The 21,453-nt window shown below is 25.1% G+C and overlaps 1 protein-coding gene across 1 annotated transcript in view; it reads left to right on the forward strand.

Moving 5' to 3' along the window:
• LOC129971462 (uncharacterized) overlaps nt 1-21,453 on the forward strand; it is a 36,506-nt gene that overhangs the window by 8,742 nt on the left and 6,311 nt on the right. Inside the window, exons 3-13 of the mRNA XM_056085246.1 lie at nt 3,970-4,175; nt 5,293-5,435; nt 8,597-8,828; nt 10,189-10,257; nt 11,248-11,317; nt 13,799-13,859; nt 15,941-16,019; nt 16,858-16,959; nt 17,693-17,791; nt 17,894-17,976; nt 19,772-19,872. Coding sequence (XP_055941221.1) covers nt 3,970-4,175; nt 5,293-5,435; nt 8,597-8,828; nt 10,189-10,257; nt 11,248-11,317; nt 13,799-13,859; nt 15,941-16,019; nt 16,858-16,959; nt 17,693-17,791; nt 17,894-17,976; nt 19,772-19,872 — 1,245 coding nt within the window. The remainder of the gene's footprint in view (nt 1-3,969; nt 4,176-5,292; nt 5,436-8,596; nt 8,829-10,188; nt 10,258-11,247; nt 11,318-13,798; nt 13,860-15,940; nt 16,020-16,857; nt 16,960-17,692; nt 17,792-17,893; nt 17,977-19,771; nt 19,873-21,453) is intronic.

Raw genomic sequence — 21,453 nt, forward strand, 5'->3', positions numbered from 1 at the left:
AAAGCTTGATTTTAGAAAACTGGAACACAGATACCAGTTGTAGTATTCATCAGAGCAACTTTGGGCTTAACAGTTGTAAGATGATTTTCCTTAGCTTCCTCTCAGTAGCATGAATTTGGACTTTTTTTCTTTCAGAGGTATTCTCTTTCATTTTCTTCCTGTCATAAAAAAATATCACCTGTTCCTTTTTCATAGCATATCATAGGTATAAATTTCAGTCATCTATTCTTGCTGTATTTCATGATTCGTATGACTAAACAAAAACATCCTTTATTCATTCATGTTACTATGTGTATTTCAATTAATCTTAATTGTAAGTAGTTGACGTTAAATAGGAACAAGAAATGGAACAGCGTATTGAAAATCTCGTAATTAGATATTTTAACATAGAATGCATTTTTGTTAAAGAGAATAAGATAGCACAAATAAAATATTGTTCTTATAATGGCAGTATTTTAGAGTAGTAACTAGGCATAGAAGTATTTTAGCCAACTTAGACTACTTTTGAATGAAGTTTAAGCATATGGTTATGTGCAGTTTTATAACAAAATTTTTTATTTTTATACATTTATGATTGTCTTGCATTATCAACAAAATATTTTAAAAGATTCTGCTCCATTTTTGCATCATTTTAAAATTCAGTTTCATTACAGTAATTTTCAGTTCCTTTCAATGTTTCTTGAGATTTGAGGACTCGTTTTCGGATTTAAATAAGTAAATATTTTAAAACAAAATTATGGGAATAAAATAATATTTTATTATAACATTCTGTGAATTGCATTAATAAAAAATACAAATTATTGTTTTTAACCCTTTGCCATTGATGCTTCCATAACTGATTTTTACAGCAATATGAGTTAATTCCAAGCAGAGGGTTTATTTAATAATTACCAAAGGTAAATTTCGAGATAATTATAAAAGTTAGATGCTAAACTCTTTACTCCAATTGTATATCATTATTCTCAAAAATTAAAACAAGTGAAACAATGTTATTATAAATGATTTTTTTTTTTAAATTCTGATATAGTTAAGACTGCATCAGGATTAAAAATTATATGATAACTTCTTCATTGAAATATAATTTAAAAAATTGAATGAAAATACATTTATGGTGTATATCTTTATTTTCTGAAATTATGTTAAATAATTTTAATTGTAAACAATAGAATTTTCATTTTAGTTATATTAATAAAAGCAAATGATTAATTTTTATTGTTTATGTAATTACTTTTATATAATTTTTAAAAAACTATAGTTTAAAAATGTCTTTGCACTAATTCTCTCAAAATGATTAAATATTTGTTAAATTGTTATAACATATACATAAAAAAAAAGGTTTAAATTACCATATATTCCATCAAGCTTTTTTAACCAATGAGAATATTTTCCTCGTGACTTCTTTCTGTATAATTGTAATAATGCAATGTTTTTTATTGATCCTTATTGCATTGTGATGAGAATTGAGTATACCTTTATAAATATTGCCCCTTCCAACTTCTTGGATCTGAAATTTGACACAGATATTTAAATTTTATGTCAAGGCTACTGCGTAAATTTTGTAAGACTGATCGTGTTTAACTGTACATTGTAATTTAAATACGATCTGATAATACAATATTGGTTTATAATTCTTATATTCTTTATCTAATACATCCTTATACTAATTTTTTTTATCTAGTTCTTTTTATTTTTGAGTTACCATGTTCAAATGCACACAAATAGGCAGATTTAGTCAGAATTCATACGCATTTAATACAAATCAACTGTTTTAGTACGAAGAACCACATAGAAAATTAGATTAATGTAGATTGTTTCATTTTTGAATTGGTTATTGTGTAGTTTAATGATGTAAGATTCAAAACATTTTTGAGTTATGTTCCTAGATAGACCGATATTCCAAAAATAGTTTTATCTGATATAAAAAAATAAGTAATAAGTGATAATTTTTTTAACTAAAAATGTCAATAGATTTATTTTTAATGCTTCTCAGTTTTAATAAACAGCAAATAATCTTAATAAATAAAGTGATAATAGTTGTAATTAAAAAGTAACATTTTTAATATATTCAATTCATAAATAATTTTAATAAATAAATATTAAGTAAAAGTTAGAAACATTAAATGTATTGTAAAACTTCGGACATTAATAGATCAGTTCACATTTAATTTTTTGAGATTTTTAAAATTCCAAAAATTTTTATTATATTGCATTGCTATAAAATCCTCAAATAATTTAGGATCTTAAAAAATTATTTATTTTATAATTATTCTGGATGCACTGTATGAGCATAATTAACTAGCAAAAATAATTCAAAATATTGAAAGTGTTTTACATTTATGATATTTTGATTTCAAATTAATCAAAATAAATTTGTTGATTAGTTTGAAGTAAAAAAAATATCTGAATTGATGCGATTTTTTTATAAAAATGTCAAGATACCTAGAGCCAAATGATATACATGTATTTTTTTTTTCAATATTATAAATATTTAAAGTGTTAAAGCTTCCTAGAGAAAATAAATGGATAATAATTATTTCTCTTTGCAGTAAATTTATTCTTTTTATTTCTGATCCTTTATATACTTCATTGTGAAAAGTTTCTGCTGGTAGAATTCGGCATGTTGTAATATAAAATTGAATTTTCATCCTTCAGAATAATTTTATTCTTGTTCCAAAACTGAAATGTTGCTATTTTTTACAATTTTTTTTATAACAATTGTAATAATCAAGGTCTTTTTGTTATTTTTGTCATGAAGATGATATGGGTTCATGCAATTTTTTAAATTTTATGTACAGTATTATTCTTATAAAAATGTACGAGTAAAAATTTTAAGTATTTGTTTAACGATTTTATATTGATTAATTATTGCTGACTACTTTTGAAATCCAGTTATTTCCCAAGATTAATAGTTGCTAAAAATTTGAATGAAAATATTTTGTGTAGTTATATTTTTGTGGCTTCCTCAGCAAAATATTTTGAAACTTCAAATTTTAATAGACATATTTAACTCAAACTATTTTAGAAGCCATATTCTATTCTGTACATTACATTAAGAATTTCCCTAATTTTCTGTTTATATCCTTCTATCTTATCCTTTCCTAATATCGTATCTATTTCCTTCTGTTTACATCCAATTATATTACAAGAAAAAACAGAGATACGTTTCAAAATATTTCACCATTGCTTGATTCTGAAATTAAATTTTAATTGTACATACAATTAAATTTTAAAAAATTATTAAAATCTTAACTTTTGTTGAAACCTACTTAATATGGGGAAAAAAACCCAAACGTTTATCATTAAAAAAATGGGAAAACTAAGGATAAAATATTAGTAGCAACAATAAAAATGAATGAAAATTGCATTGTTGTAAAAATAAACTTTAAATATTTTTTATACATATTAAAATTAGAAAAAAAAAATATGTCACTGGAGGATTTGTATTTTAACATGTTTTAAAAATAATTATTGTCATAATATTTTTGAAAATTTTAATTTAAAGTTTAAAAAAATAGTCCTGAGTTGCAAATTTCCACTTTTCAAAGTGTGTATTTGTGAAGTTTAGTAGCTCTGTGTCAAGTGATCTGGCCTGAACATTCATCTTTATTATTAATAAAGATAAAAATTTTAGAAATAATTTTAACTCTTAAATTAAAGTACAGTATGATTTTTTATGAAAGAAATTTAAAACTTAATATCCATATTTTAATACTTATTTTCTATTTGTTGTAAACATGAATGATAGTACATAATATGTTGATTAAATAGATTATTAACTTAATATTCAATAAAAGATATATGTTTAAATATTTCTTTTTAAAAATTGGCAGTTTTATATAATTATGCCATTAAAGTTATTAATTAAATGCTACTGATTATGAAATTTATAGATATTATGGATTATTTTGTTTTATTGCAATTTTTAATTTTACAATTTATTTATCAATGTGCTTGATCACCTACATATAGTGTACAGAATCGTTTGATGGAGTTTGATATTTTGGATGAATTTGAAAGTGATGATAATGATGGTGATGAAGACAATTCTGATGATTCAGATATATCGACAGATGAAATTGATGCTATGCTTGAAGAGGGTTTGATGCAAAGAAAACCCACAGATGGCACTAGTAAGGAAAGTGAACATGAAGAAAAAGAAAAAGTGATTCTTAAAGGTAAATTTTTTTTATTTTTATTTTATTCTCTAGAAAAGTATTTGTTCAATTATGGATAGTAAAGTAGTGAAAATAATTAATGTGCAAATCACATGGCTACTATTGAATATTGGCCCATCTTAAATATCTTAAACAATAATATAGTGGAATTATCCAATTCTTAATTTAAATTCTTGTATAATTGCAATTTTTCAGCGGTCCTTTGAATTTCCCATTTAACATTAATTGGACTTAATTTTTGGAACAATTATTCTCTCTCTCTCACTCTTTGTCCTTTTAACTGTGAATTGTCTGAATTCATCTGTATTTTTAATTGAATTTATGAATTAAATTCGTATTATTGAGTTGGCTGTTTTTCCTACAATAACCATCTTATTAATTAGACAGAATTACACTAAAATGTCGCTATAAATTTTTACATTAATACTTTTGAAAGTAGATCCTTAGAATGATTTTTTTTATAATTGTAATTTACTCTTAAAAGAAATTTTTTAGAAAATCACTCTCTAATTATTTTTGATGACTTAAATGGTCTGTGATTCAGACTTTTTCAGTAAGTGTTTTCTTAAATAAAATCTTATATTAAAATGTATTTTATGGTGTTGTGAAACATTGGATTTTATAACATCATAAAAGATTGAACAGGATTTCAAGAATTCTTTTAAAATAATGTTAATAAGAGTCTTTCCCAAATTTGTCCAAGTATAAACTAATTTTTGCATGTTTATTTTTTTTACACTGAACTGACCAAGCATTGCTTTTCAAAATAAATGATGAAACTCCCAGAAAACAGAGAATGCAATTAACATTTAGAAATAACTTTATATATTTGAAATATTTTAGAAAATAAATTATTTTATAATTCTATTGCTGTTTTGTAGTTTTTTTTTTTTTTTTTTTTTTTTACTTGTTTAATCCCAAATAACAGTGAATATAAATATTGTGCTTCTAGTTTTAATCAACAGACATTTTTCTTCTATTTATGATGTTGGCAGTATTTTTTTTAAAACTAAGCTCTGAATGCATAAAATTTCAGTAATTATTGTACTTGAGTACTTCAGTTTAATCATTTAATTTATTACTTATTTTTATATAGTGTTAAAATAATTTTTAATAGTTAGGGGAAAAGATCATTTCGATGTTTTACCAGAAGGCTGGATTGAAGTTACACATAACAGTGGGATGCCAATTTACTTGCATAAGCAGAGCAGGGTTTGTTCTGTATCTAAACCATATTTCTTAGGTCCTGGCAGCACACGGGTAAGTTGGTGCAGCATTCTTTAATGCTTTATTTATTATTTTTTCTAATTGTAATAATTAACACCTTAATCGGAAAATAGTGCACATATTGGGACTGTGGTGATTTTTTTTTTTTTTTTTAAATTTTAAGCAATTTTGTTGCAAATTTTTTTTAAAAAAGTAATTCATATTCCATAAAAAACATTAGAATCTCTCTTAACTCATAACAACAGAATCTTGTTAATGCTGGTTAAAGAATTTTCTATATATTCAAATATATGTTTCTAGAAATTATTTATTCCTGTTTTGTAACATCATATGTAAAAATCTTACTTACTGTTCATACCCAAATTAATTTATTTCAATGAACTCATAGTTCTATAATAATAATTTTTTAAAAAAACTACTTTATAATTTGTCTCTTTTTTTTTTTTTTTTTCCCCTAAAAGTGCTTATAAAGTGTTTATTTTACAAAGATAAAATTAGACAACACAGCCTGTTTATACATTCAATTATATCATAGGCAAGAGTAACAGTGTTTAAAAATGGTTACTTATTATTATTATTATTTTCCTTTTGCTTGTTACTGAAATTAAGTTATAAATGCAGCAAGATTTTAAAAATTAAATTAAAAACATAAATAAATTTTCTGCCTTGAAACCTACTCAACATTGAAAAATAAACTGAACCTTCATATCTTGAACAATAATAGAAAAAAACTGAAATGAAAGTAGGGAATTTTCATAGAAGCTGCAATGAAAATTATGTGAGTTCCACCTCAAAATATAAATATATTGTTATAAAACATAAAACATTTTTAAATTAATTAAAATAGAAAAAAAATGTATATGGCAAAATATAAAATTAGTGAAAAAGATAATTTTTTAAATTTTAAAATGATATAAAAAAATTTCTATGGTAATTTATGAATTTATCATTGAAAAACTTTTGCTTAATTTTTAATTCATTAAACTTTGTTACAGATTTGGTGACGCTATACAGTTTATAATGTAAAGCATCAATACACACAGATTCGCACATATTTATTTTTACTCTTAATAGAGATGAATGTGCATGTATTTGTTGACATCCTACAGGATAGAGTTTTAGTTCTAGAGCTACATAATTTGGCAGAAGTATAATTTTGTAGAGAATGTTTATCTGTTATTAACAAAACTCTTTGTGCAGTAATAGGTTTAAAATTCTTCTCGCATTTTGACAAATTTTAAAAAAATCTTTTTTGTGAAATTAGTTAAAGTAAATTCAGTTGTCGAATTTCAGTTCAACCTTTTTTAATTGTTTCTTCAAATACTTGATTGCATGAATTTTTTTTCCATTGTTGAAAGCTAAGGAAGAAGAATAATTCTGTTTAATATTTGTGTGATTTACTTAAAGAAAGTGAAATTTATAGTTGCATGAAAGTTAAAAGATAGATAAACTGGACAGTTAAATTTTTAAAAGCATTTTGATGTCATGTGACTTAACTTCATTAGGATGGTTTATATACACTATGAATTGAAATGTAAGATTATTTAAATAATACAACTTTAATATCTCTCACAATTTTATGCTTACAATTTTTTTTTTCTTTGGGGGGGGGATCATTTACATCATGAAAAGCAAAAGAAAATTTATTGAAAGTAAGCACTACCAATATTCCTGGCAACAAAGAATTTCTCAGAAAACAGTATAATATCATGTTGTCATGTTTTTATATCGTAGGCAATACATTATTTTTAATTTGCTTACATTAAATTTTTACTTATCATTTTTACTTACAGGAAAAATGATCAGATATTTTTGCTTAGTAAATTTGTTCTAAAAATAAGCAAGAAATCTTCCAATTTTTATCTAATTTCCAATTTTTAATTATTGAGATAATCGAAAATTTAAAAATAGGATTAACTTGTATATTTTGCCAATTATTTAAAAATGTCAAATATGAATTGAACAGTTTTTTTTTTTTTTGTACTACAATGGATTTTTTTTATGAGTTTTGCTAAAAAGTGGTGTCATATGGGTTTTTTTTTTATCATTCATGATAATTTTTAATATTTTGCATTTTCTACTTAAATGCTTTTATACTTAGCTTTCTAAAAAAGATTAATTTTTAACCATTACATATATTTAATACATCCATTTTACCATATCATTGGCATTGGGTAAAGGAATATTTTAATGCTGTTTTGAAAATCTTTCACATTCTTCAGTATTCATAAACAAACTTTACAGTGCTAACAGAATAATAAATTCTAATTAGACAACAAAGAATATTGTTATCAAATTGTCTCTCGACAGTTATATAGTGAAAACATCTCTTAAAAATATTGTTATTAGAAACACACACTACATAAATTTTTAGGAATATAATATTTTTACTTTAAAAATAATTTTATGTTAACGATTATAATACAGTAACGCTTATAATATTTCAAGCATTAATTTTAATTAAAAGAGAACATCAGTTAATTAAAGAGAACATCATCAAAACAATTTCTAAATCTTACAGAAAAATTGCAAATTTTATAAAATGATTCTATAATTACCCCAAACAGATTTTACTACCATTATTTAAAGTTTTTAAGTAATGATATAAATTTTAATTGAACAAATTTGAGTAGTGACTCATAGACAAGTAAATTGGTATGGTATAAAATAGATCCCTAATATTTTCATTTAGTTGGAATAGTAATTCTAAAGAGTAAATTATCTTTTTCTGTTTACAGAAATGTAGCTTTCAATTAATAAAGAAATTAATTATTCAAGTTTCAAAAAACTTCATTAAAATCTTTTTTTATGCTTTGTAGTATATTTGAATGGAATTTAAATGAAAAGGAAAAGATACATTTTAATTTTTTAAACATGTTAGTTATTTCTGAATTTGCAATATAGGTTTTTCATTTTTGCTTATAAGGAAATATAAAATTATTGCTTATAGGAAAGTAATAAATACCTAAATTATAGTTTAATTCTTAGGGGGGGGATGTATTTATTTTCAAGTATATATAACTAAATGTAAACCTCCTTCAACTTTTTTTTTAATTTATAGGGGGGAAATTATTTCCAAATGTAAAAAAATTTGATAGTTAAATGTAAATCTCTCTCTCTCTCTCTATATATATATATATATATATATTTCTTTTCAATTGAGATGCTCAAAACTGTTTTTTTTTAATACATAGAAACATGAAATTCCTGTATCTGCCATACCATGTCTTCATTACTTAAGAGAACTAGAAAAAGAAAAGGCACAAGAAGAGAAGAAAGAAGAGACGCAAGCTGATGAAAAAGAAGCCAATGGAAATAGTGTTTCTGATACTTCTAATGAGAATTCCAGTGAAACTAAAAATTCTTTGGCCTTAAATGAGGATGAAAACAAAGCAGCCATTTCAGAAAAAGCTAACGCTAATAAAGGTAATTTTGAGTTTTTGAAAAATGCATTAAATATATTAAAATTCATTTCTTATTAAATGAAATTTAATATATTTAATAAAGATTTTGAGAATATTAGTGTAGAATGTGAGATTTTCTAGAATAATTTAAAAAAGAATCTCTCATTACTTGTGTAGTTTGTAGATTCTTTCTTGATCTAAAATTAGGAAGTAAAAATATGTACTTTTAAATTATGTAACACAGCTAATTAGTAAATAAAAAATTTGCCAGTGCTTGTTTTCTTCCTTTTTTCATTGTTTTTTGGTGATTAAATCATAAATACAGCTAAAATATTTTTATTTGTTTTTAATTTTAATTCATTTTTGTCAATTTTTAAATAAAGAGCATATGAAACTTAATTACTAGTGAATTATGTAGAAGATTTTAAAAGCATAAATTGTGAGTCCGTATGTTTATGTCAGATGTTGAAAATTATATTGAAACAATGGCTTTCATATTTTTACTGCTCTACTATTAAAAAAATAAGTAGAATCATTTTGCATTTACTTAAGATATTATCTTTATGTGCATTTTTACATAAATGTGATGTGAAAAAATACACAAATATAGTTAACTTTTCTAGACAAGACTTTTCATGTTTAATCTCCTTTCAAATTTCCATAAAGAATTTTAAAATAGTAGGCCTAATTATTAAATAAATATAATTACATATTTAGATATTTATATGTTGCAAAGAGATAAAAATAATCTCCTTTTTTAACTAGGCAAATATGAAAATTAACCTGGAGAAGAATATTAAATTATTTGAATTTTTGTTCTGATGCTATTATTGGGTTGATAACCATCTTACAAAATTATGTATTGAGACCTTCAAACGGGTTTTAGCTGTTTACATAAGTACAGCATGTGATCTTTAATAATTATCTAATATAATAATCTTCATTGTTTATTTCCTTGTACTTTTTCTAGATTTTTTTTTTTTTTTTTTTTTTTTGAGAATTTGTGTCATTTGCTTTTTTTAAAAAAATTCCTTTCTGTAATAAAATTAAAATTAAATATTTATTATGGTATAGTAACATTCTTTTGCTGTTCATTACAAATGTATACTATGGATTATGCCAGAAAAATACTGTATAGTTATTTGTGAATTAGTTAATCTGTTTACTATTTTTCTGTGTTTTTTTATTAATTTGAAATTGAAAGATTTTTAAAAAATCCTTTATATAGTGAGAATAATATTTCTTAAAGTTAATATTTTAGTACACAACACTTTGTTATAATTGGCATTTTGCAGTATTTGGTTACGGCAATTTGTGTCTTATATTTGAAGTATTTTTTTTAATAGTTATTCTAATTTGTTTCTATTTTGTATTCCTTATAGCTGCTAATGGTATTTTTCTTGCTGCTAAATTAGAAACAGTTAAAGATACAAAAGAATCAGGCTCTCTTAGTAAGTATATTCTTCTGGCTGTGTTATCATAATTATCTACTTAAAAAAAATTGCATTGATAGATGAATATCACTATAGACTCTATAAACAGAAGACTTTCAATACTGTAGAAAGTATATGATCAATCTATTCTTGATATAGACTTGATAATAATGTAGAAACTAGAAAATGATCTGAATATTTAGTGCTAATAATGTATATAGTTATTAAAAAAATTTATGTTAGAAATCTGTTTTTGCTTTTTTTTAATAATTAGTTATTTTATAATTGCTTGAAAATTCTGAACTAATCCATAACTGAAACATTAAATAGCATTTCAACTTCTTTTGTAATTTTTCCCCATGTATTTTAATTCTTTATCTCTGAGTTGAACTTTAACAGACCTAAGTGTGTAATAAAAATGCTTTGATGATTTTTTATGGTATTCTAAATTATTTCTGAAAGCACTCAGCATTATTTTTTAAAGGTTTTTTTTTTATTTGTAAACAAAGTCTAAATTTTTCTTATATATTACTCTGTAATATTTAAAAAATTTCAATTATAATTTTTGTTATGATATATCATAAATCATCTGTTGCCTGCTTCACAAAGTTTGACATCTCATGCTAGTGAGAAAATTTTTTTTAATTAAGTCCTATTTGGTAAATAAATATCAGTTACAATATTTTAAACATAAAGAAAATTCCAACCCTAATAGTAATTTCATTCTCAAATTTTAGTTCTTTTCCTTATGTATAATTTCCTATGAAATTGCTGTTCATATTTTTTTTAATAATATGATAATGTTAATTTAAGCAAAAATTTTGTGTATGCTGCATACAGTACATTCTGTTGCCTAATTTTTATTTTTTTATTTCATTACTGAAGATTTTTTTATTATTTAATCTGAGCAATTTTTTTTTGTGTGTGTGTGGTGTGGTATTGGTCTTTGTATTCTTTTATATTGGAATATTCCTTTGTCTTGAATAATGGCTTTATTTTTGCACATAGATTATCTAGATGTAAGAGAATATTGCAAAAAGAGATTTGAATTCCAGACTATAACTGTAAAACGTTTCAGGTGAGTAACTGCATTCCTCTGTTTTCTTATTTTATTGTTAAAACTAGCCGCCTTTGGCGACCAGCCGGTTCGCCAATCTTAATGCTCGTTAAAATTTTAATACTTAAATATTTTATGTAATTCCTACTTTAATAGCTTCTTCATTAAAATATTTCAAATTTCAATTCACTCATAATATTATAAAGACCTTCAGTCATAACGTAATCTGTATATCTCTAATTTTCTGTTAGCTCCCATAGAATTTATGCTTTAAATTAAAGTGGAAAGGATTAATCTGCAATTAATATAATAATATTTTTTACTGAAACAAAGCATTTTTTTAAATAATATGATTACTGATAATAGAGTCACTGAGCATTGTTTGTTTTAAATGCATCAAACACTAAGAAAATAAAATGAATCGTTTAAAATAATCGGTCGAAAACAGGTTTAAAAAAACTACTTAAAAAACAATGTATTTAAAACTATAAGCATATACAAAAAATATATAACTAACATAAATATAATTTACTTACAAAAGCATGCAACTAATCTAAAAATAATTTAAATCGTCCGTTGATAATGGTTGTCATGGCAACAATCAGAACAGAATGCGCATGCGTGAATTTTCTTCTCCAATTACGGTAACGCAAATGCGTGAATTTTTCTACGCCAGTTGGGGTAACGCTATGCAGATTATACAGTTTTAATTTCCTTTATTCTGTGTTATTTTAATTCAAAAGTACTTCAGAATGAATCTGAAACATGGATTAATTAACAATGTTTAATTTTAAATGCATAAAACATTAAGAAAATAAACAGAATCGTTTGAAATAATCCACCAAAAAACGTTAACCCTAGCCTTATTTCTGTTGGGAGAAAAAAAAAGCTGAAGCCTTACTCTTTTGGAAGAGTTTTTTGGCGGAAAAGTTGGCGGTGGGAAAAATGGAAGATTTTTTTGGCGGAAAAGTTAGTTTTTAATTAATAATTAAAATTTCAAAAAAAGGGACCCCAGGTGCTCATTTCCTACCTCTAAGGTATGCACGTACCAAATTTGATAGCTGTATGTCAAATGACCTTGCCTGTAGAGCGCCAACACACACACACACACACATTGAGCTTTATTATAAGTATAGATAATAAGAGGTATCTATAAACTGTACTTTTGAGAATTTATCTAATGTCATTTTTTTTCTCCTTGATTGTGCAATTGCATTAAATATACAGGGTGTTTATAAAGTCCCGGACCCATTTTGATGTTTAATAACTCATAAAATAATAAAGATATAAACACACTTATGACATTTATTGATGGAATAACTCATATATTTTCCTTTTCAGGTTTGAATATTTTTACTTTTGTAAATATCGTCTGCGCGTGTGGTTAATTTCAGATAATTTCATTTTCCAGTCTAAATCTCTGTACTTTTCTAAATATTGTCTGCTTATTAATTGCATTTTTCTCTCTTTTGTTTTTGTCAACTATTGCAATGTTATGTTTACTTTTGATGTGTTTGTTCTATGTAGTACTTTTGTATGTGATGTTTTATTCGAGCGGATATTAAGGAGAATGCATACACCACAAGAGAAAGCACAGATTTTATGGTGGTTCATAGAAATGAAATCGATAGTGCAAGCACAGAGAAATTTCAGAAGAATTTACCAAAAAGATCCTCCATCCAACAACAGCACCTTGCAGTGGAAAAAGAATTTTCTAGAAATTGGAAGTATCGAAGATAAGAAACGTTCCAGACGTCCTTGCACAAGTGATTTTGATGTTGAGCGTGTCAGAGAGACATTTTTACACAATCCTAGAATATCTGTGAGATCAGCGGCAACATAATTGGATATGCCAATTTCGACGGTGTACAAGGTTATTAAGAAAAAATTAAGACTGCATGCATACAAAGTTCAAATTGTTCAAGTTTTGGAACCGAACGATAGACCTAGGAGGATGGCCTTTGCAGCAGATATGCTAAGGAGGATAGAAGATGCTGCTGATTTTCTGAAGAGCATAATGTTCTCCGATGAAGCATCCTTTCATGTTTCTGGCATTGTTAATCGCCATAAAGTGCGCAAATGGCTCTGTGGATGCCGACATGCTTGTCGCTACCTGGCGTGAAATTGACTATCGACTTGATATTCTCCGTGCGACGAAGGGGGCACACGTGGAAGTTCATTGACAAGGGTCATGAAACTTTTTGAGTCTATTTAACCATTTATGTTATTAATTTAAATCTATCTTTATTATTTTATGAGTTATTAAACATCAAAATGGATCCGGGACTTTATAAACACCCTGTATTTCAAAAAATATATTTTCTTTTGCATTCACTTTTCATACTCAAAATTACATTTCATTATGAGCACTTATGATTAGCATTTATTAACCTTCTAATAATTATTACTTTTCATTGTGACAACATTTTACTAGAAGAATTTCAATTTATATTATATGAAATTAAAATGTATGTATAGTAAATGTTTTTGCTTTAACTCTAGGACTTGGTCTGGAAGAAGGAGACATCAAAAACAAATAAAGCGTAAACAACGGCCATTTTTGGTAAATAATGACACAGCTTTTTTTGCTTGATATTAAAATCTATATTGCATGTTTCTTAATTTTATAAGTTGAAATTATAATGTTTATTTCTTTTTTTACTGTTACATAAAGTTGCCAATTGTTAGAAATTTATAGCATTTAAAACCCTCATCATCTTAATAAAACATATTTAGTTACAATTTTGCAAAATATAAAAGTAATTTATTCTTTTGATCATATCTATATATTTCTTTTTAAGGTGTTGATTGAAAGATTTTCTAATATATTCATCTGTTATTCTATTATAATATATTCATCTGTTAATATATTACACTACTGGTCAAAAGTATTGCAAACTCGAGAAATTTCACGTTTTTTCAAGAATAAGACCCAAAAGTAATATTTTTTCATTTATAGTGATATTTTTTTTAATGTAAGTATGATAAATTAGTCTAAAGGCAAAATATAATTAAGTTATTGAATAAAAAAAAATTTTAATTTCAAAAAGAATAAAATGTACAGATTATCAGTATTGGAAGCCATTTTGGTTTCCCAGAATAAAATGAAGTAAAGAAAAAAAGTTTTTTTGATCAGAAAACATAATAAAAGAGTTCAAGTTAACTGAAAAGCATTTAATATTTGGTTGGGTCGCCTCTGGCTTCGATCACAGCAGCCACTCTGTTAAGCATGGAATCAACAAGATTTTGCAACACTTCTTTCCGTATTTCATGGTGCACAACTTTAATTACTGTTTTCTGAAGTTCTCGTTTTTTCTAGGATGATTCTCAGTTAATTTCTTTCCCATTATATTCCATAAATTCTCAATGGGGTTGAAATCTAGTGAGTTTCCTGTCTATACAAGAACATCAATACCATGTTTTGCGCACACAGCCTTAACCTAAAATAACGAATGTTTTGATATAGAGGTCAGAACTGAACTGAAATGAAATTTAAAATTAATTGTAAGGTTTGTCTTACCTTTTTCGATGTATGGCTTTGTGCTAGATTTTGCTGAAATATCCATTTCTGCCTTGGGAACATGCTATATGCACTATAAAGCAATTGATCCTTCAGCACACCAATATACTTGCCACTATTCATGGTTCCCTGTACATAATATAGTTGTCCAGTTGCCTGATTTGACATAAACCCCACCATTACAGCAATGGCAGATGTAGACTCATTCCATTCTCTTGGAAGTGTAGCAGAACTTGCAAATCTATTTTTGAAGCATAATCCTGTCAATATAGCATCAGCACGTTTAGAAGATAACCTCAGACAACCATTTCTAGGCTTTTTGTCTACAGTTCCTTCTGTTTTGAATCTCTTTATGAGGTGTGAAACAATCAACTCACTGCAGTCGTACCAATGAGCAATCCTGACATTTGAAATGTTTTCTTGATGCATTAAAATAACAATCAGGTGCTTCTCACGAGTTAATTCACACATCTTAAAAATAAGAGATCAGTTTAATTTGAAAAGCAATGTACAGCGAATGCACTTCGACAGCGCAACAAATGAAATGAAATCTTTCACAGTCTTAACAATTTTATAATACGCTACTTGGATGGCAAAGTCATAGCAGATGATTATTTCACAATGGATGGCACAATAGCTTGAAACTTCTCCGCCACGTTTATACTAGAAAATATCACTTTAAGTAAAAAAATATATATATTATTTGGGAGGGGTTTTAATGAAAAAACAGGAAATTTCTCAAACTTGCAATAGAGAAAATAATGTCATGAATTGCATATTAAAATGTTTTATTTCTCCACCAAACATAAAAGTTTAGACTTAATTTGCTAATGAATTAATTTCCAAATTCAGGAAGTGTTTTATGTTTTTGATAACTACCTCTTTTGTATATTAAAGAATTGTTTATTGAGAGTCAGATAATAGTTTACAAGTTTTACAATAGTTTAGTTACAATAGTTTACATTCTTTTAAATAAAGACATTATGCATTTATATTATCAACATACAAATCCTATGTTATGATTGATGTTCTTACATTAATAAGAATTTTCTGTTCAGTTTTCTACTTTCATACATCAGATTTATGTTTTTTCTAAATATAAGAATCACTTTATTTTTTTATAGCCTGACAACACAAAATTGATAACTTGCCCGTTGCTTCCATCTGATAAAGCCTCTGCAACTGGTAATAATACAAAAAGAGGTAAGCCTCATTTTTTCTATCTAATTTCTCAGTTTTTCAAGAATTTTTAATTTTTTTTGTATTCTTATAAAAATCTATTTATTCTGTTAAATACAGAATAATTAGAAAAACTATTATTTGAGGAAAAATAAGGGCAAATATTACTTTTATTCAATATTTTTATTTGAAAGCAACATTAATCAACTTTATGAATTTAAAGTGATAGTTATGACTAAATGCATCGTTCTTAAACAATGCATAATTCATCAAATGAGATTATTAAAATAAAAATTCAATTATTCCCAATTACCTTATATAATCGTAATTAATATGAAGTATTATATATAAACTTATGTTGTTGTGAATTAATTTACAACCTTTAGATTCAGAATTTTGTTTCAGTCCAATTTGAGTTCCAATTTAATGTATACAAATATCTATGATTTTTTTATTTAAAAAAATGATGAAAAAGGTCTGGATATATATATATTTTAAAAAAAGTATTTTTTTAAAGTTAAGAAACAGGTTCTCATTTTATTTATTTCTTTATTAATTATAATATATACCATAAGTAGTATTTGTACTTTGGTGATTATTTTTTGCAAATTATCTATAACTTCAGAAATATTAAAGATTGAAAGATTTGTTGCATCCACTTTAATTGGTATTATTCAGTGCTTTTGAATTTTTCATATACCAGAGATCTTACATCTTTTGCCCAAATTCATATTAATATGAAACAATGCTGTAAACTCATCATATAAACTTTCATGTTTCATCAGTATTATTACTGTCTAGAAATTAGAGTTTTCTGTTTATATTATATATATTTACCATTAACTATTTATTTTTTTTTCAGAATTCATCATGAACCCAAGCGGAAAATCTCCAGTGTGTATTTTGCATGAATATGTACAGCATACACTAAGAGTTCAACCAAAATACATCTTCAAAGAATTAGGTTTGAATTTTGCTTGTTATGTTTGGAATTCCTGTAACTTTAAAAACTAAGTATAGTTTAAATCAGGTTTCTTCAAAATTGGGTGTTGCCATTTTTAATGTGATCATGAAGAAAAATATTGGGATTGCTGAAAAATTCACAGTACTTCAGTATTTGAAAAAGGGCAGACAAGGGTAATCTTGCCATAATATATTTAATTATAAATTGCTAAGTATCTGCTTTAAGTAAATTTTTTTTTAGTTATCTTTATTTTATAAATCCTTTTTCTTATTTATTTCCTTATTTGGAAGTATGAGTGTGTACGTGCATGTATGCAATTCAATTCCAGCCCTAACTTTGATTGTTTCTAATATCAACAATTTATGTTACAAATTTTGGGAGGGAAAAAAAAAAGAGGAATAAAACATGATATAAAACTTCTAGTTTTTTCTTTTTTATTTCCATAGTTTGGAATTGTTTAAATATACATTTAGTAAAGATTAAAGGCTTGAATAAAAGTAATTAAGTAAAAATAAAGGAAGAGAAAAATTTAATAGCAACATTATGTACAAATGATCAGCTTGAAAATTTCTAGAAGCTGCATGTTCTTTATATATATTTGTTCTTTGAATATTATATTGCAATCAGTAATATAAAAGATATCATTCAAAGTAATAAAGTTAACAATTTTTTAATTATATTTTATAATTTTTGTTAGATTTGTTGAATTTTTTAAAAAATATTTTTGTTTCAGAGAGTGCCAGTACACCCTATGGAGCAATTGTTCTTATAGACAATGTCGAATATGGTTATGGATTTGGCAGCAGTAAGAAACTGGCCAAATCTGATGCAGGTATTGTTTTAATGTATATTCTTGAAAATGATGAAAATGTAAATGTGATACTTTCCATTATTATTTTCATACTTTATGATCACATCTTTTTATTTTTCGTAGCAAAAGCAGCTTTGGAGATTCTCATTCCTAAGATGAAAATGTTTTCTCCAGATAAAAATGACAATGAAGCTCAAAATGTTGACGTAAGCTAATTTTTACAATCTTTTTTGTATTTATTTTAAAGGTTTGTTTTCTATGTAATATTGTACTTCATTTATGAATTTTTGTTTATATGTTTTTCATGTCAAAGTATGAATAGAAGAAAAACTTATTTTCAAGATTAAAAGTTTCTCTTTCACTTAACTATAAATATTAGTAAAAAAAATAATCTTAAATTTAAAATGAAATTTATAAAGGTAATTATTTATAGAATATTTCAATAAATTTTGTTTGTAGTGTTCTTGGTGAATGAAGTAATTATGCTATTAATATATTAAAAAAAAATAAGAAGAAAAATTTATCCAGTGGCTAAATCCATTTTGAAATTATAAGTTTGATAAATTTTGTAGAGTAAAATAGAACTGTTTAACCTGATTAGTTTACAAAAAAATTATAGGAATATTAATTGTATCTTGACCATTCTTAATATCATTGCTCTTTTAAGTCTTTGTTTTCGTTGATACATAAATTTTATTCAAGCTTTGTTTTTCAATTATAAATAATTTTACTACATTCTTACTGTTCATACTGGTTCATAAATTGAATAACTTAATTTATAAAATTATTAAGATGGCAGAAACAGAAATTTATTTACAGTTACAAATATTTGAAATATAAAAATTTATTTCAAATATTTATCCTTGATAAAACAGAAACAATTCATCCTTCATTAGATTATTACAGTTTAGTACATTAAGCCACATATGGAGCACAGGAAGAATTCAAAATGCAGTGTATAAATGGGTTTAAATTCTTGGTCTAATGCAATAGTTTTGTTTTGATCAAATGATACTGATGTTTGCTTATAATTTTTATTTAATGAAAGCAAACAGCAGTTAACCAATTATCAGTTGCATCAAGGTTTTTATGCACTCTTGTAAGATTCCCGGATTATCTGGAAAAGAATAGAAATGTCTTGATACCGAATCATGAGTCTAAAACTTTAAAATTGCTGCCTGTTTTGTCATCAAATAGCCAAATGTAACACCAAAATCTTCATGAAGCGTCCAAAATGAAATTCAGTTTATAGAATTTGCAATAATATAAAGGGAACTTGTCCTGTTAAATTCTTAATTAATTTAAGGTTCTTTTCTTAATTATTATTACTTACTATTTTTTATATTTCTTAAAACCTTCTAATCAATTCTACTATTTTTTGCATTATTTCAAATAGGATTTAGAATAATTGTTTTATATGATTTAATATTAGATTAGATATGTGTTTTTTTAGATAGTATATTTCAAATATTTTGGAATGATTTAAGCTCATTTATTTTTTATTTAGACAAAATGTCTTTAAAATATGTGTTTATAAAAATAAATTCTTGCAGATTTGAAAGAAAAATTCACAATTAATAATAATAATTATTATTGTTAGTTGAAATTAATTCAAGAATTTTTGTTGTCTTTCTATCATTGTAGATATTCTTTTAAAATTAAAAAGGCAATTTTTTTAAAAGAAAAAAAAATTTAAAAAAATTAAAAATGTAATAAATTGTTAAGTTTTCTGTGGTATTTTTGATGAACTTATATTTTTCTCTGAACTTATAAAACTTTCTAAGTTAAAATAGTTGTACATCTATGTAACTATTATTTTCATGAAATCTTTTCTTCTGATTCATCATTTATGCAAACAGATAGGCATTCTAGCTGTAATTATTTTTCTGAAGTTAATATATTTCTTCAAAAGAATAGATTTTGCTTTTATTAAAATAGTATTATTTTTAGCCATTTGTTCAATTTAGCCATTCTTATTTTAAAATACTCAAATTGCTTTAGTTTTTTGACCAAGTTCGTGTGGAAGATCCTCGTGTATGTGAGCTTTCTGTAAAAGCTGGTCAACCTTATCCATATCAGATATTATTGGAATGCTTGAAACGGTATGTTTACATATTTAGCATATATGTTTTGGGGAACTTTGAAATGAGCTTATTGTGCAGAACTGAAATTTATATTTACTGTCAGATGTGTTGTAATTTTAAATAATTGGTTATATTTAGACAACTGCAATATGTTTTAAGCTTACAATTTTAATCTATAAAGTAAGATATGAAATGCTTTTCTTTGGAAAGAAAATAGATGTGGTAACTGAAATCCACATTTCTTCTTCCTCTTTATTAAGGAAAGATTTCAATTTTTAAGATGTGTTTAAAAAGTTATTTGTTAAAACCATGGCTAGATGGTTCAGTGTATGGGAGAAAGGAGAGAGAGGCAACTTAAAAATACTATGAAATTTTATAGCTTCAGAATGGAATTTTTTTTTAAAAAAAAAGCATTTTTGGGTTTACTGTATGGAGTTTCAGCATGGGAGGGGGACCCTCCACAACTTAAAAGTAAAAGTTAAAATAAAGTCTGAGTTTGAGTGATTAAAAAATATTTTTTTAAATATAACTAAATTAAAATCTTGTTTAATTGAACTGGGTTATTTGAAATCTTTGAAAGTGCAAATCGAATCTGAATCATAAATCTAATATTGCATAAAAATAATTTATATCTGTGAGATCCGTTAAATAATGCAGTGAGTGAATGCTTGCTGACAAACTTTTAGTTAAACGATGATGGAAGATTACTGCTTGAAAACATTAAAAAGAGCATTAAAAAAATCAAGATTTTTTTAATGATTAATGTATACTTTCTAAACTATTTGTTGATTAATGATTAAATTTAGAGAGTTTAATGATTAAAAAAACTCTCTAAAGCAATAAATATTTGTTGGTATACTTACTTTTACCTTAAAATGTAATTTTGGGATATATCGTATTTTTACAATTCACATACTGTTATTTAAATATATATTAAGTTTATATGAGGTATGAAATGAATTTCTATTGAATTTGAAATATTTTGCTTATAATAGATTTCTGTATAATGGTAAAATTAATATTTCTTAATGTCATACTTTCCACTGAAATCATTATGTGTTCACTTTTCAACAAGCAATTTCTTCGCCATTGCTATGCTAGCTTTCATACATAAAAAATATTAACATAAAAATTTGCTTTGATTGATTGTAGAATTAAAACTCTGGAAAATTTTAAATATTAAGTCATAAAAAAAAAAGAAGTTTCAAGAGTTTCTTTGAGAATTGCATGCAGAACAACATTTATACGTACTTGTTTATTTTTGCAGCCCATGTGAAAAATAGTCAAAAAATGCAAACCGCCTCCAACTTGGTGATTGACAACTCGCAGTCGGCAATCATGACATGATCTTTCAGAAATCGCCAAGTAAACCTATTACCTTGGCACAATCTGAAAATTATCAAATAAACCAGGGGCTGTAAAAATAAATAAATACTCATATATCATTTATATAAAATTGATGATGCAAAAAATTTTAATATACGTATCATATTAAAAGGAAAGCAACTAAGTGAAAAAAATAAATTAAAATAGCATTTACTCTCTTATGCTATATACAATTTTCTAAAAAAAAAAAATTCTTGTCAGTTTAAACATTTA

The sequence above is a fragment of the Argiope bruennichi genome, chromosome 6 (genome assembly GCF_947563725.1).
Source record: "Argiope bruennichi chromosome 6, qqArgBrue1.1, whole genome shotgun sequence".
In the NCBI taxonomy this organism is placed as follows: domain Eukaryota; kingdom Metazoa; phylum Arthropoda; class Arachnida; order Araneae; family Araneidae; genus Argiope; species Argiope bruennichi.